Genomic DNA, 13,432 nt, shown 5'->3' on the forward strand with positions numbered 1-13,432 from the left:
TAAACCAGCCCTGCAAGAAATTTTAAGGGGGACTCTCTGAGGGGAGAAAAGATGAAAATATAAATAAATACCAAAAGCAACAAAGATTAGAAAGGACCAGAAACTCCAACTCTACAAGCAACATAATGGCAATAAATTCATATCTTTCAGTACTCATTCTAAACGTCAATGGACTCAATGTTCCAATCAAAAGACATAGGTAACAGAATGAATAAGAAAACAAGATGCATCTCTATGCTGTTTAAGAGACCCACTTTAGACCTAAAGACACCTTCAGATTGAAAGTAAGGGGATGGAGAACCATCTATCATGCTAATGGTCAACAAAAGAAAGCTGGAGTAGCCATACTTATATCAGACAGTCTAGACTTTAAAATAAAGACTGTATCAAGAGATGCAGAAGGGCATTATATCATAATTAAGGGGTCTATCCACCAAGAAGACCTAACAATTGTAAATATTTATGTGCCAAATGTGGGAGCACCCAAATATATAAATCAATGAATCACAAACATAAAGAAACTCATTGATAGTAATACCATAATAGGAGACTTCCAACACCCTACTCACAGCAGTGTACAGATCATCTAATCAAAAAATCAAGGAAACAATGGCTTTGAATGACACTCTGGACCAGATGGACTTAACAGATATATTCAGAACATTTCATCCTAAAGCAGCAGAATATACATTCTTCTCCAGTGCACATGGAATGTTCTCCAGAATAGACCACATACTGGGACACAAATCAGTCCTCAGGAAGTACAAAAAAATCGAGATCATACACTGCATATTTTCAGAACACAACACTATGAAACTCGAAAGAAAAAATTTGGAAAGGTAACAAATACTTGGAGACTGAAGAACATCCTACTAAAGAATGAATGAGCTAACCAAGAAGTTAAAGAGGAAATTAAAAAGTATATGGAAGCCAATGAAAATGATAACACCACAACCCAAAACCTCTGGACCGCAGCTAAGGCAGTCATAAGAGGAAAGTATATAGCAATCCAGGCCTTCCTAAAGAGGGAAGAAAGATCTCAGATACACAACCTAACCTTATGCCTTAAAGAGCTGGAAAAAGAACAGCAAATAAAACCCCAAAGCAGCAGAAGACAGGAAATAATAAAGATTAGAGCAGAAATTAATGCTATCAAAACTAAAAAAACAGTAGAACAGATCAATGAAACCAGAAGATGGTTCTTTGAAAGAATTAACAAAATTGATAAACCACTAGCCAGTTTGATCAAAAAGAAAAAGGCAAGGACCCAAATAAATAAAATCAAGAATGAAAGGGGAGAGATCACAACCAAAACAGCAGAAATAAAAACAATAATAAAAAAATATTATGAGCAATTATATGCCAATAAAATGGGCAATCTGGAAGAAATGGATAAATTCCTAGAAACATATACACTACCAAAACTGAAACAGGATGAAATAGAAAATTTGAACAGACACATAACCAGTAAGGAAGTTGAATTAGTAATCAAAAATCTGCCAAAAAACAAACGTCCAGGGCCAGATGGCTTTCCAGGGGAATTCTACCAAACATTTAAGGAAGAGTTAACACCTATTCTCTTGAAGTTGTTCCAAAAAATAGAAATGGAAGGAAAACTTCCAAACTCTTTCTATGAAGCCAGCATTACCTTGATTCCAAAACCAGACAGAGACCCCACTAAAAAGGAGAATTATACCAATTTCCCTGATGAACATAGATGCAAAAATCCTCAACAAGATATTAGCCAACTGGATCCAACAATACATTAAAAAAATTATTCACCACGAGCAAGTGGGATTTATACCTGGGATGCAGGGCTGGTTCAATATCCACAATAAATTTGATTCATCACATCAATAAAAGAAAGGACAAGAACCATATGATCCTCTCAATAGATGCAGAGAAGGCATTTGACAAAATACAGCATCCTTTCTTGATAAAAACCCTCAAGAAAGTAGGGATAGAAGGATCATACCTCGAGATCATAAAAGCCATATATGAACGACCCAACTCTAATATCATCCTCAATGGGGAAAAACTGAGAGCTTCCCCCCTAAGGTCAGAAACAAGACAGGGATGTCCACTCTTGTCACTGTCATTCAACGTAGTATTGGAAGTCTTAGCCTCTGCAATCAGACAACACAAAGAAATAAAAGGCATCCAAATCGGCCAGGAGGAGGTCAAATTTTCACTCTTCACAGATGACATGATACTCTAAATGGAAAACCCTAAAGATTCCACCAAAAAACTGCTAGAATTGATTCATGATTTCAGCAAAGTTGCAGGATATAAAATCAACGCACAGAAATCAGTTGCATTCCTATACACCAACAATGAAGTGACAGAAAGAGAAATCAAGGAATTGATCCCATTTACAATTGCACCAAAACCCATAAAATACCTAGGAATAAATCTAACCAAAGAGGTGAAAAATCTATACACTGAAAACTATAGAAAGCTTATGAAAGAAATTGAAGAAGACACAAAAAATGGAAAAAGATTCCATGCTCCTGGATAGGAAGAACAAATATTGTTGAAATGTCGATACTACCCAAAGCAATCTACGTATTCAATGCAATCCCTATCAAAATAACACCAGCAGTCTTCACAGAGCTAGAACAAATCCTAAAATTTGTATGGAACCAGAAAAGACCCCGAATAGCCAAAGCAATCTTGAAAAACAAAACCAAAGCAGGAGGCATCACAATCCCGGACTTTAAGCTATACTACAAAGCTGTAATCATCAAGACAGTATGGTACTGGCAGAAGAACAGACACTCAGATCAATGGAACAGAATAGAGAACCCAGAAATGGACCTACAAACGTATGGCCAACTAATCTTTGACAAAGCAGGAAAGAATATCCAATGGAGTAAAGACAGTCTCTTCAGCAAGTGGTGCTGGGAAAACTGGACAGCGACATACAGAAGAATGAACCTGGACCACTTTCTTACACCATACATAAACTCAAAATGGATGAAAGACCTAAATGTAAGACAGGAAGCCATCAAAATCCTTGAGGAGAAAGCAGGCAAAAACCTTTTTGATCTTGGCCTCAGCAACTTCTTACTCAACACGTCTCTGGAGGCTAGGGAAACAAAAGCAAAAATGAACTACTGGGACTTCATCAAAATAAACAGCTTCTGCACAGTGAAGGCAACAATCAGCAAAACTAAAAGGCAACCAACAGAACGGAAGAAGATATTTGCAAATGACATATCAGATAAACGATTAATATCCAAAATCTATAAAGATTATCAAACTCAACACCCAAAAACCAAATAATCCAGTGAAGAAATGGGCAAAACACATGAATAGACACTTCTCCACAGAAGACATCCAGATGGCCAACCGGCATGTGAAAAAATGCTCAACATCACTCCTCATCAGGGAAATACAAATCCAAATCACAATGAGATACCACCTTACACCTGTCAGAATGGCTAACATTGCAACAACAGATGTTGACAAGGATGTGGGGAAAGAGGATCTCTTTTGCATTGTTGGTGGGAATGCAAGCTGGTGCACCCATTCTGAAAAAACAATATGGAGGTTCCTCAAAAAGCTAAAAATAGAACTACCCTATGACCCAGCAATTGTACTACTAGGTATTTATCCAAGGGATATAGGTGTGCTATTTCAAAGGGACACATGCACCCCAATGTTTATAGCAGCACTATCAACAATAGCCAAAGTATGGAAAGATCCCAGATGTCCATCGATGGATGAATGAATAAAGAAGATGTGATATTTATATACAATGGAGTATTCCTCGGCAATCAAAAAGAATGAAATCTTGCTATTTGCAACTATGTGGATGGAACTGGAGGGTATTATGCTAAGTGAAATTAGTCAGTCAGAGAAAGACAAATATCATATGACTTCACTCATATGAGGACTTTAAGAGACAAAACAGATGAACATGAGGGAAGGGAAACAAAAATAATATAAAAATAGGGAGGAGTACAAAACATAAGAGACTCATAAATATGGAGAACAAACTGAGGGTTACTGGAGGGGTTGTGGGGGGGCGGGAATGGGCTAAATGGGTAAGGGGCACTAAGGAATCTGCTGAAATCATTGTTGCACTATATGCTAACTAACTTGGATGTAAATTTAAAAAAAAAGAAGAAAACACAAAAATAAAATTAAAAAAATAATAATGCAAATTCAGGTAAAACACAATGGACAGTTGGCTCCTGCTCACTGGAAAGCATGGCCAGCTAAAGGCCATGTTAGACAGTTACAACTTGATAATAAAACATTGCATTTTGAAGACTATGAGCACTGATTTTTTAAAAATTGAGATACAATATACTAAAAAAATCATCCTTTTATGATTCAGTAGTTTTTAGTATAAGATTGTACAACATCATCACTAGCTAATTCCAGAACACCTTTATAACCCCAAAATGCAACCCTGTACCGATTAGCATCTACTCCCTGTTCCTCCCCACCTCTTCTCTAGCCCCTGGCAATCACCAGTCTATTTACTGTCTCTATGGATTTGACTGTTCTGGACATTTCATATAAATGGCATTATGCAACTTGTGGCCTTTTCTGTCTGACTCCTTTTGCTTAGCATAATGTTTTCAAAATTCATCCATATTGTAGCATGTATGTATCAGTACTTCATTCCTTTATATGACTGAATAATATTTAATTGTATGGCCATACTACATTTTCTTTACCCATTTATTATTTGATGGACATTTGGGTTGTTTTTGAATTTTTGGCTAATATGAATATTGCTGCTATGAACATTGTGTAAAAGTTTTTGTGTGAACATATGCGTTCAGTTCTCTTGGGTATATACCTAAAAGTAGAATTGCTGGATAATACATTAACTCTAATTTTAACTTTTTGAAAAAGTACCAAGCTGTTTTCTAAGGTGGCTGTACCATTTTACATTCCTATCAGCAATGTTTGAGGGTTTGAATTTCTCCACATCGTCAACAGCACTTTTTATTGTCCATCTTTTTTATTGGAGCCATTCCAGTGGGTACGAAGTATCTCAGTGAGTTTGATTTGCATTTCCTTGATGAATAATGATATTAAGCAACCTTCCATATACTTACTATTTGTATATATTCTTTGGAGAAATATCTATTTAAATCCTTTGTGTATTTTTTAATTGGGTTATTTGTCTTTTTATTTTTGAGCTTTATGAGTTCTTTATATGTTCTAGATAGAAATCCCTTAGCAAATATATGATTTACAAATACTTTCTCCCATTTTGGTGTTGTCTTTTTACTTTCTTGATAGTGTCCACTAGAGCACAAAACCTTCAAATTTTGATGAAATCCAGTTGACTTATTTTTTCTTTGGTTGTTTGTGCTTGTGATATCAAATTAGAGAAACTGTTGTGTAAATCAGAATCATGAAGATTTATACCTGTGTTTCTTAAGAGTTTTATTTTTTTAATTAAAAAAACCTTTTTCTAGGAAGAGAGAGAAAGCGAGCATGAGTTGGGGAGAGGGGCAGAGGGAGAGAGAGAGAATCTTAAGCTCCACACTAAGTGTGGAGCCTGATGAGGGATCCTGGGATCATTACCTGAGCCACAATCAAAGGTCAGACGCTTACCTGACTGAGCCACCCAGGAACCCCAAGAATTTTATTAATTTATCTCTTATATTTAGGTCTTTGATCCATTTTGAGTTAATTTTTGCATGCGATGTGAGGTAGAAGTCCAACTTCATTTTTGTATGTGTCTATCTAGTTGTCCCAGCACCATTTTTTGAAAAGACTGTTCTTTCTCCATTGAATGGTCTTGATTCCCTTGTCTAAATCAGTTGACCACAGATGTAAAGGTTTATTTATGGACTTCCAGTTCAATTCCATGTATGTACACATCCGTCTGTGTGCCAGTGCAACACTCTCTTAATTACTTTAGCTTTTTGTAAAATTACAAAATTGGAAAGTGTGATTCCTTCAACTCTGTTCTTCTTTTCCAAGATTATTTTGGCTATTTTGGATGAATTTTTTATCATCTTAACAATTTCTGCAAGAAATCCAGTTGGGATTTTGATAGAGATTTTAGTGAATCTGTAGATCACTTGTACAGTATTGCCATATTAAACTTTCCAATCCATGGACATGGGATATGTTTCCTTATATTTAGGTTTGTAATTTTTTGTTTCAATCATGTTTTGTCGTTTTCTACTTATAAAGCTTGTTAAAGTTTTTCCTAAGTATTTAGGAAAGTATTTATTTCCTTTTTTGTTAAAGTTATTCCTAAGTATTTTATTCTTTTTGATGCTATTTTAAAGTGAATTGTTTTCTTTCTTTAAGTTTATTTGTTGCCAGTATATAGAAATACAGTTGCTTTTTGTAATTTTATCTTGTGTCTTGTAAGCTTGATGTTCTACTTTATTAGCTCTAATAGTTTTTTTTTGTGATTCTTTTGGATTTTCTGTATGTAAAGATCATGTCATCTGCAAATAGAGGCTTATGTTCTTTTTAAGCCATTTAATTTGGTGAATAGGTTATGTGATGAAGATTTCATTTGTAAGTTGAAAATTGTCATACAGGCACTAGATAACCCATTTTTATTTTACTATTTTTTTAAATACAAATCACTTTTATTTTTAAATGTTTATTTATTTTTGAGAGAGACAGAGAGAGAGAGAGAGTGTGAGCAGGGGAGTGGCAGAGGAAGAAGGAGGCAGAGAATCTGAAGCAGGCTCTGAGTGCTGTCAGTGTAGAGCCTGATGTGGGGCTTGAATTCAAGAATCATGAGCTCATGACCTGAGCCAAAGTCTTAAGCTTAAGACCTAGGTGCTCCTAGAATAACCCAGTTTATCAGTATCCTAGGAATTGTTAAACTATTATTTACATATGTGTTGTTTTCCTTATCTAGATACTTAAGTGGCCATCATAAAATTATGGTAATTTCTAATCTCTGAAGAACAGATGGTTTAAGGTGACTAAGTGTTCTAGATAGCTTCAAGTTATGGACTAGTATTTTTGTTTGATTTTATTGGTTGAAAATCTCTCTAAAATGTTTTCTGTATTTTCCTTGCTTAGAGTTTGTGTAGTATGGGTGGTGCAGGAAGGACTAAGATTGATTGAGCATTTAAAAAAAATTTTTTTAAATGTTTATTTATTTTTGAGAGAGACAGACCATGAGTGGGGGAGGGGCAGAAAGAGGGAGACAGAATCTGAAGCAGGCTCCAGGCTCAAGTGTCAGCACAGAGCCCAACACAGGGCTCGAACCCATGAACTGCAAGATCATGACCTGAGCTGAAGACAGAGGCTTAACAGACTGAGCCACCCAGGTTCCCTAGCATTTTGTAGATGATTTTTATACCTTATTTAAATCTCATATCTTTCTGAGATGGATATCTTCCTGAGATTTTTTTTTAATTAGAAAACTGAGATTAACATATTTGTGGTCACATATCTAGGTAATAAGTTATGAAACTGGTGGTATTCAAATCCAGCCTCCCTGTTCCTCAGTCTTGCTCTTCTCTGAATATAGTGAACATAATTTAGGATTATTTTTTTCAATGTCAATATTATGAAATGATGAAGATGGAACTAGAAATGGCATAGCACTTAAGATTTAAAAGACTCTGGACCTTAACTTTCTTGAAAAACTGCTTAATTTTTGCTTTCTTCTCCCCTCTCTCCTTTTATTTACCTGACTTCATGAGGTGTGTAAACTTGACTTCCTTATTAAAAATGGTTAATATGTAAACCATCCTTCTTCTGGGTGTTTCAGATCCTCCCCAAAATAATTATCATCTGTTATTTCTACATTCTTTGGCTTGTTTGGATCTTTTAAAGCTTTGTGGTTTTCAGGTAGCTGACTTAATGGACTATAGGTTTTTTGTAACATTCTGTTTATGATTGCTATTCTCCAAAGATTGTCCTTAGTAAGGATCTTTAATCATATCTTGTGTTGTCTCTTTTCTCATTGAATCTGGGCTGGCCTGTGCCTCATATTAACCAATAGAATGAGAGGAAATGAGGCTGTGTCAATTCTAGGCCTGGCCATTAAGAGGCAACTTCTGCTTGCTCTGATTTGGAGCTCTGAACTGTTATGTCACCACTTTAGGTACTCTGCTGGAGAAAATCACACGGAGAGACCACATGATGAAGAAAGGCCCTGAGATGATCTAAGAGAGAAAGAATCAGCCAATTCAGTGTCTCAGTTGAGCCTCTCCATCTGATTTCCACTATGTTAGACTTAGCAGGAGAACTGCTCGGTTGAGCCCAGTCAATCCACAGAACTGTGTGATATAAGAAAAAAGTTGTTTCATAAGATAAAAACAGAGAGGGAGGTAAACCATAAGAGACTCTTAAATACACAGAACAAACTGAAGGTTGCTGGAGGGGAAGTGGGTGGAGGGATGGGCTGAATGGGTGATGGGCATTAAGGAGGGCACTTGTTATGATGAGCACTGGGTATTGTATTTAAGTGATGAATCATGGGAATCTACCCCTGAAACCAAGAGCACACTGTATACACTGTATGTTAGCTAACTTGACAATAAATTATATTAAAAGAAAAAAAAATTTCCTTCACCCCAGAAAGTTTCTTCAAGCTTCCTTCTGGTCAATGCTCACCCCTCACAGACAGTCACTGCCCTGTTTCAATTTATTTAATGGCTTGTTTGCCAAATTTACTTACTTTTCTTAACTTACTTAGTTTTATTTAATTAGTTTTCATTTGAAATCATAATGACATTTGTCTCTGTCCCACCTCCCTCTGCTATAAACTGAGACTTAAAGGTAAACAGTAGGGGAGATTAAGATACAAAATAAGAATATATTCTTCAGTATGAAGAATTCTGGTGAATATATATTTTTCAATATGGATAAGAAGAACTTATTAATATACTTTTATTCATGGCTCCTTCCTATACTCCAGGCTCTGTTATCCCATGTCTCTATGGATTTTATATCCTTCATTTTTTGTCTGTGTGCCATGGTATCCTGGTTCAGCATCAACAAGCTAGGGTACAGGTAGTTGTGTTTCTTACAATACTTTTATAAAGATAAAATGACAACTGGTCAACTAAAACCAAATAATTAAAAGAAAAAAAGAATATTCTATAGACTAGTCATTTGGCATACTGGCCTAATTCAGCTTTGACATGCCTGTGGAAAAAGAGAGGAAAATGGCTGGGCCTTATGAGAAGTCCTGAGCTTTCTTATGTACCTAGCATCATGGAGTATTAAAATAAGTCAGTCTATTATGAGGGTTAAGTCCTGCCAGGATTTGCACAGGAAGTGTAAGAGTGAGAGAGTATGCACCATATGAGTCATGGTTGAGCTTTAAAGCACTGTAAATCTGTGCTCAAGTAAAATGTGGATCCTTGCAATGCCCCAGGCTCTTAAGAATCAGATTCATAACTTCTCTTTTCTTGAGGAAGGATTGGTGAATGGTAAGAGGGGGTAGGCAGAGGCTAGAGCATAGGGAGAAAGAGAAGTTCCTCCTTGAAGATTGTTTCCTTTTATTTGAAGTTTTTTTTGTGAAGTTCTTAGAATTTGCTTTAGAAATACTGCCTTTAGAGGGGGAGGGGGTTATTACTACTTGGGAGTTAGAATCATTCTGGTACAGTACTAACAATTCTAAGAGATAATGTTTGTAAGGTGCCTAGCCTAGTTCCTGGTATAGAATAGGATCAGTAAATACCATTTTCCCACTGGAGTTCAGAGAAAAGCATCAGAGCCAGGTGGGAAAAAGAAAAACTGGCTTAGAAGTGCACACAGGAGGGTGTGGAGCCTGCTTAAGATTCTCTTCCCTTCCTCCCTCTGCTCCTCCCTGGCTCACACTCATTCGCTATGCAAACACACACATACACACACACACACACACGCACGCACACACACACGAGCTGTAAGAAGTAGATAGGCTCATATTGGGGAGGATATTTTTGTCATGGGATAGTATGAGCCAAACAGCAAAGCCCACTTTGAGTATAGGTGAAAAGTAGTGGAAAAGATGACTGTAAACATAATTTGTATCATATTTTGGAATGTCTTTAGTATCACTGAGAAGTTCATAATAAATCTGTTAAGTAATGAGTCACTGAGGATGGTTTTTGAGCAGAAGAGTTACCTATTCAAAGCTGAGCCACGGGGAGATTAATTTGGCAGTGACATGTGGCATATGCTAGAATGAGGAAAAACTGATGACACAGAAACCGTTTTGGAGAGTACTGCAGCAATCCAAGTAAAGGAAAACCCGATTCATATATTTATTTGCGATTCTTTCTTTTCTCTAGCAAATTCAAATACTTGCATCATCTTTATTATGAATACATATTTCTATTTCTTTTTTGTATTCATTTGTATTAAAGTACTTTGGGGAGCACTTTTGTAAAAAGTCACTTATTTTACATTTTCTAAAAACTTTTCAATATAAATGGCAGATAGTCTACTTAAGAGTAGACCTAAGTCTGTTGGCTCCCAATTTCAGATTCTTTCTGTTTATATGCTCTTGCATGTTAGGAGCTGCTTTTAAGTCTATCCTTAGCAGTCAGGAATTTCATATACTTAGGAATACTCAGGAATACAATGGGCAAGTGTTTTTCTCAGGAAATTAAGAACTATTAATGGCATCATAAAAAACCAAGAGGATAGATGCTATAGTTTCGCAGGAATAAAACTTAAAGAATTTGCAACTATAGTTGGGAATTGGGGATTTGGAGGTGGAAACAGAAATGAGGATCTCTGAAAGCTCTATTCACTATTTTCAGACATCCTCAGGTGGCTGAAATGATGGGGTTATACATTTACCTAGGAAACTTCAGGGATTCACATTTATCACAAGCAGTAGTGGACTGTGTTACCTTTTCCGTAAATTACTTCATTGGAATACTCAATTAGTTTAAATATTTTAATTATCTAAAATGGAAGGAAAGACAAGAAATTGGTAACATTTGTTGCATGTGGGAAAAAGAAGTTAATGTCAGAGAAACTGGAGTAGAATTTGTACTGTTTTTTTTTAAAAGTAACTTTTGTTTTTTTAAAAATATTCATTTATTTTTGAGAGAGAGAGAGCGTGCATGTGCGCACAAGTGAGGAGGGTCAGAGAGAGAGAGAGAGGGGGAAAGAGGATCCCAAGCAGGCTCTGCACTGACAGCAGTGAGCCCTAAGCAGCCTCGAACTCATGAACTGCAAGATCATGACCTGAGCTGAAGTCAGATGCTCAACTGACTAAGCCACCTAAGGCACTCCTATACTGTTATTTTATTTTATTTTTTTGTAATCTTTAATTTTTACTTGAGAGAAAAGAGAGTGCGCATAGGGGAAAGGGGCAGAGGGAGAAAGAGAGAGAGTCCCAGGCAGGCTCCACACTCAGCGTGGAGCCTGATGTGGGGCTTGATCCCACAGCCCTGAGATCACGACCTGAGCCAAAGTCAAGAGTTGGACACTCAACCAACTAAGCCACTGAGGTGTCTCTAGAATTTGTACCTTTTAAGTTTTATACCATAAGATCATTGTGGGGAAAAAAAGAACATTGTGACCTGTTTGAAAATAAATTAAAATTAAGTTCTTTTCTTTCTCATGTTCTTTACATGATGGAATGTGTTTAAAATACTTAACTGTATTTGAAGGTAGCATAAACGACCTGTATTTTCAGTTCATTGTCCATATATTTTGCATTCTTGCAAAAAACTGCATGTTCATAGTTTAGAATTGATGATTTGAAATAAAATAGAATAAAATGCTACACTTTTAGCCTGAAATCCTTTAATTGCAAAACTGTTTTTCTCTTTTCTTGTTTAGGTTGGGTGTTGAAAACAAAGACATATTTTAGTAGAAATTCCCCTGTATTGTTGCTTGGAAAATGTTACCATTTTAAATATGAAGGTAAGTGCTAAATTTGTAACCCATTTAAAAATCTTTGTATTCCTTCATTGTGTAACAGTTTTCATTGTTTTATTTCCACATCAATCTACTTTTGGCATATTTTTTTTTGTTTTTTACTTCTTTTTTATTGTGGTAAAATAATAACAGAATTTACCTTCTTAATAATTTTTTTATATTTGTTTATTTATTTATTTTGAGAGAGAGAGATGAAGAGTTCTGGAGATAAATGGTGGTAATTTTATTAGCACAACATTGTGAATGTATTTAAAACCACTGAACTGTATGTACACTTAAAAATTATTAAGTGTGCATGTATGTGTGCAAGAGCAAGAAAAGGCAGAGAGAGAGGGAGGGAGAATCCCAAGCAGGATCTGTGCTGTCATCATGGAGCCCGATGTCAGCATAGAGCTTGATCCCATGAACTGTGAGATTATGACCTGAGCCGAAATCAAGAGTTGGATGCTTAACCAACTGAGCCACCCAGGTGCCCTATACCATCTTAATAATTTTTTTAAAAAACTTTAATGTTTACTTATTTTTGAGAGAGAGAGAGAGAGAACGAGAGAGAACGAGTAGGGGAGGGGCAGAGTGGGAGGGAGACACAGAATCCAAAGCAGATTCTGGGCTCTGAGCTGTCAGCACAGAGCCCGATGCAGGGCTCGAACCCACGAACCATGAGATCACGACTAGAGCTGAAGTCGGATGCCTAACAGACTAAGCCACCCCAGTGCCCCAACTTTTTTTCTTAATGTTTTATTTATTTTTGACAGAGAGTGAGTAAGGAAGGGGCAGAGAAAGAAGAGAGACAGAGGATCCCAAGGAGGTTCCACACTGTCAGCACAGAGTCTCATGTGGGGCTTGAACTCATGAATTACGAGATCATGATCTGAGCTGAAATCAAGAGTCAGACCCTTAACCAATTGACCATTCTACTTTTTATGCCTCTGTTTTGGCATATTTCTTTTAAGAACCTGTATTTTATGTAACACATAATGTACTGCCATATGGTTTGGGTTTCTAGTAAACTCTTTGAGGATGAGAATCATGACCCCTTTTGTTATATCCCTCACAGTTTTAGACTTATGAGTGTTAGTTAAATATTATTTGAATTGATATCATAATATTTTTTATCAAGTTTTCTGATGATAACTTTAAAGTATATGCTAATATGAATGGACATTTTTCCAAAGAAGACATCCAGATGGCTAGCAAACACATGAAAAGATGCTCAGTATCACTCATCATCAGGGAAATACAAATCAAAACCAAAATAAGATACCACCTCACACCTGTCAGAATGGTTAAAATGAACAACTCAGGAAACCACAGATGTTGGCAAGGATGCAGAGAAAGGGGAACACTTTTGCACTGCTGGTGGGAATGCAAACTGGTACAGCCACTCTGGAAAACAGTATGGAGGTTTCTCCAAAAATTAAAAATAGAACTACCCTATGACCCAGCAATTTACTAGGTATTTATCCAAAGGATACAAAAATGCTGATTCGAAGGGGCACATGCACCCTAATGTTTATAGCAGTACTATCAACAATAGCCAAAGTATAGAAAGGGCCCAAATGTCCATCAACTGACGAATGAATAAAGAAGA

The 13,432-nt window shown here is 36.3% G+C and overlaps 1 protein-coding gene across 1 annotated transcript in view; it reads left to right on the forward strand.

Annotated features, from left to right (window-relative positions):
* ATG4C (autophagy related 4C cysteine peptidase) overlaps positions 1–13,432 on the forward strand; it is a 91,645-nt gene that overhangs the window by 28,926 nt on the left and 49,287 nt on the right. The window contains 1 exon segment of the mRNA XM_030326092.1: positions 11,743–11,826. Within this exon segment, the coding sequence (XP_030181952.1) occupies positions 11,743–11,826 (84 nt within the window).

This window comes from Lynx canadensis, chromosome C1 (assembly GCF_007474595.2).
Source record: "Lynx canadensis isolate LIC74 chromosome C1, mLynCan4.pri.v2, whole genome shotgun sequence".
NCBI classification, from domain to species: domain Eukaryota; kingdom Metazoa; phylum Chordata; class Mammalia; order Carnivora; family Felidae; genus Lynx; species Lynx canadensis.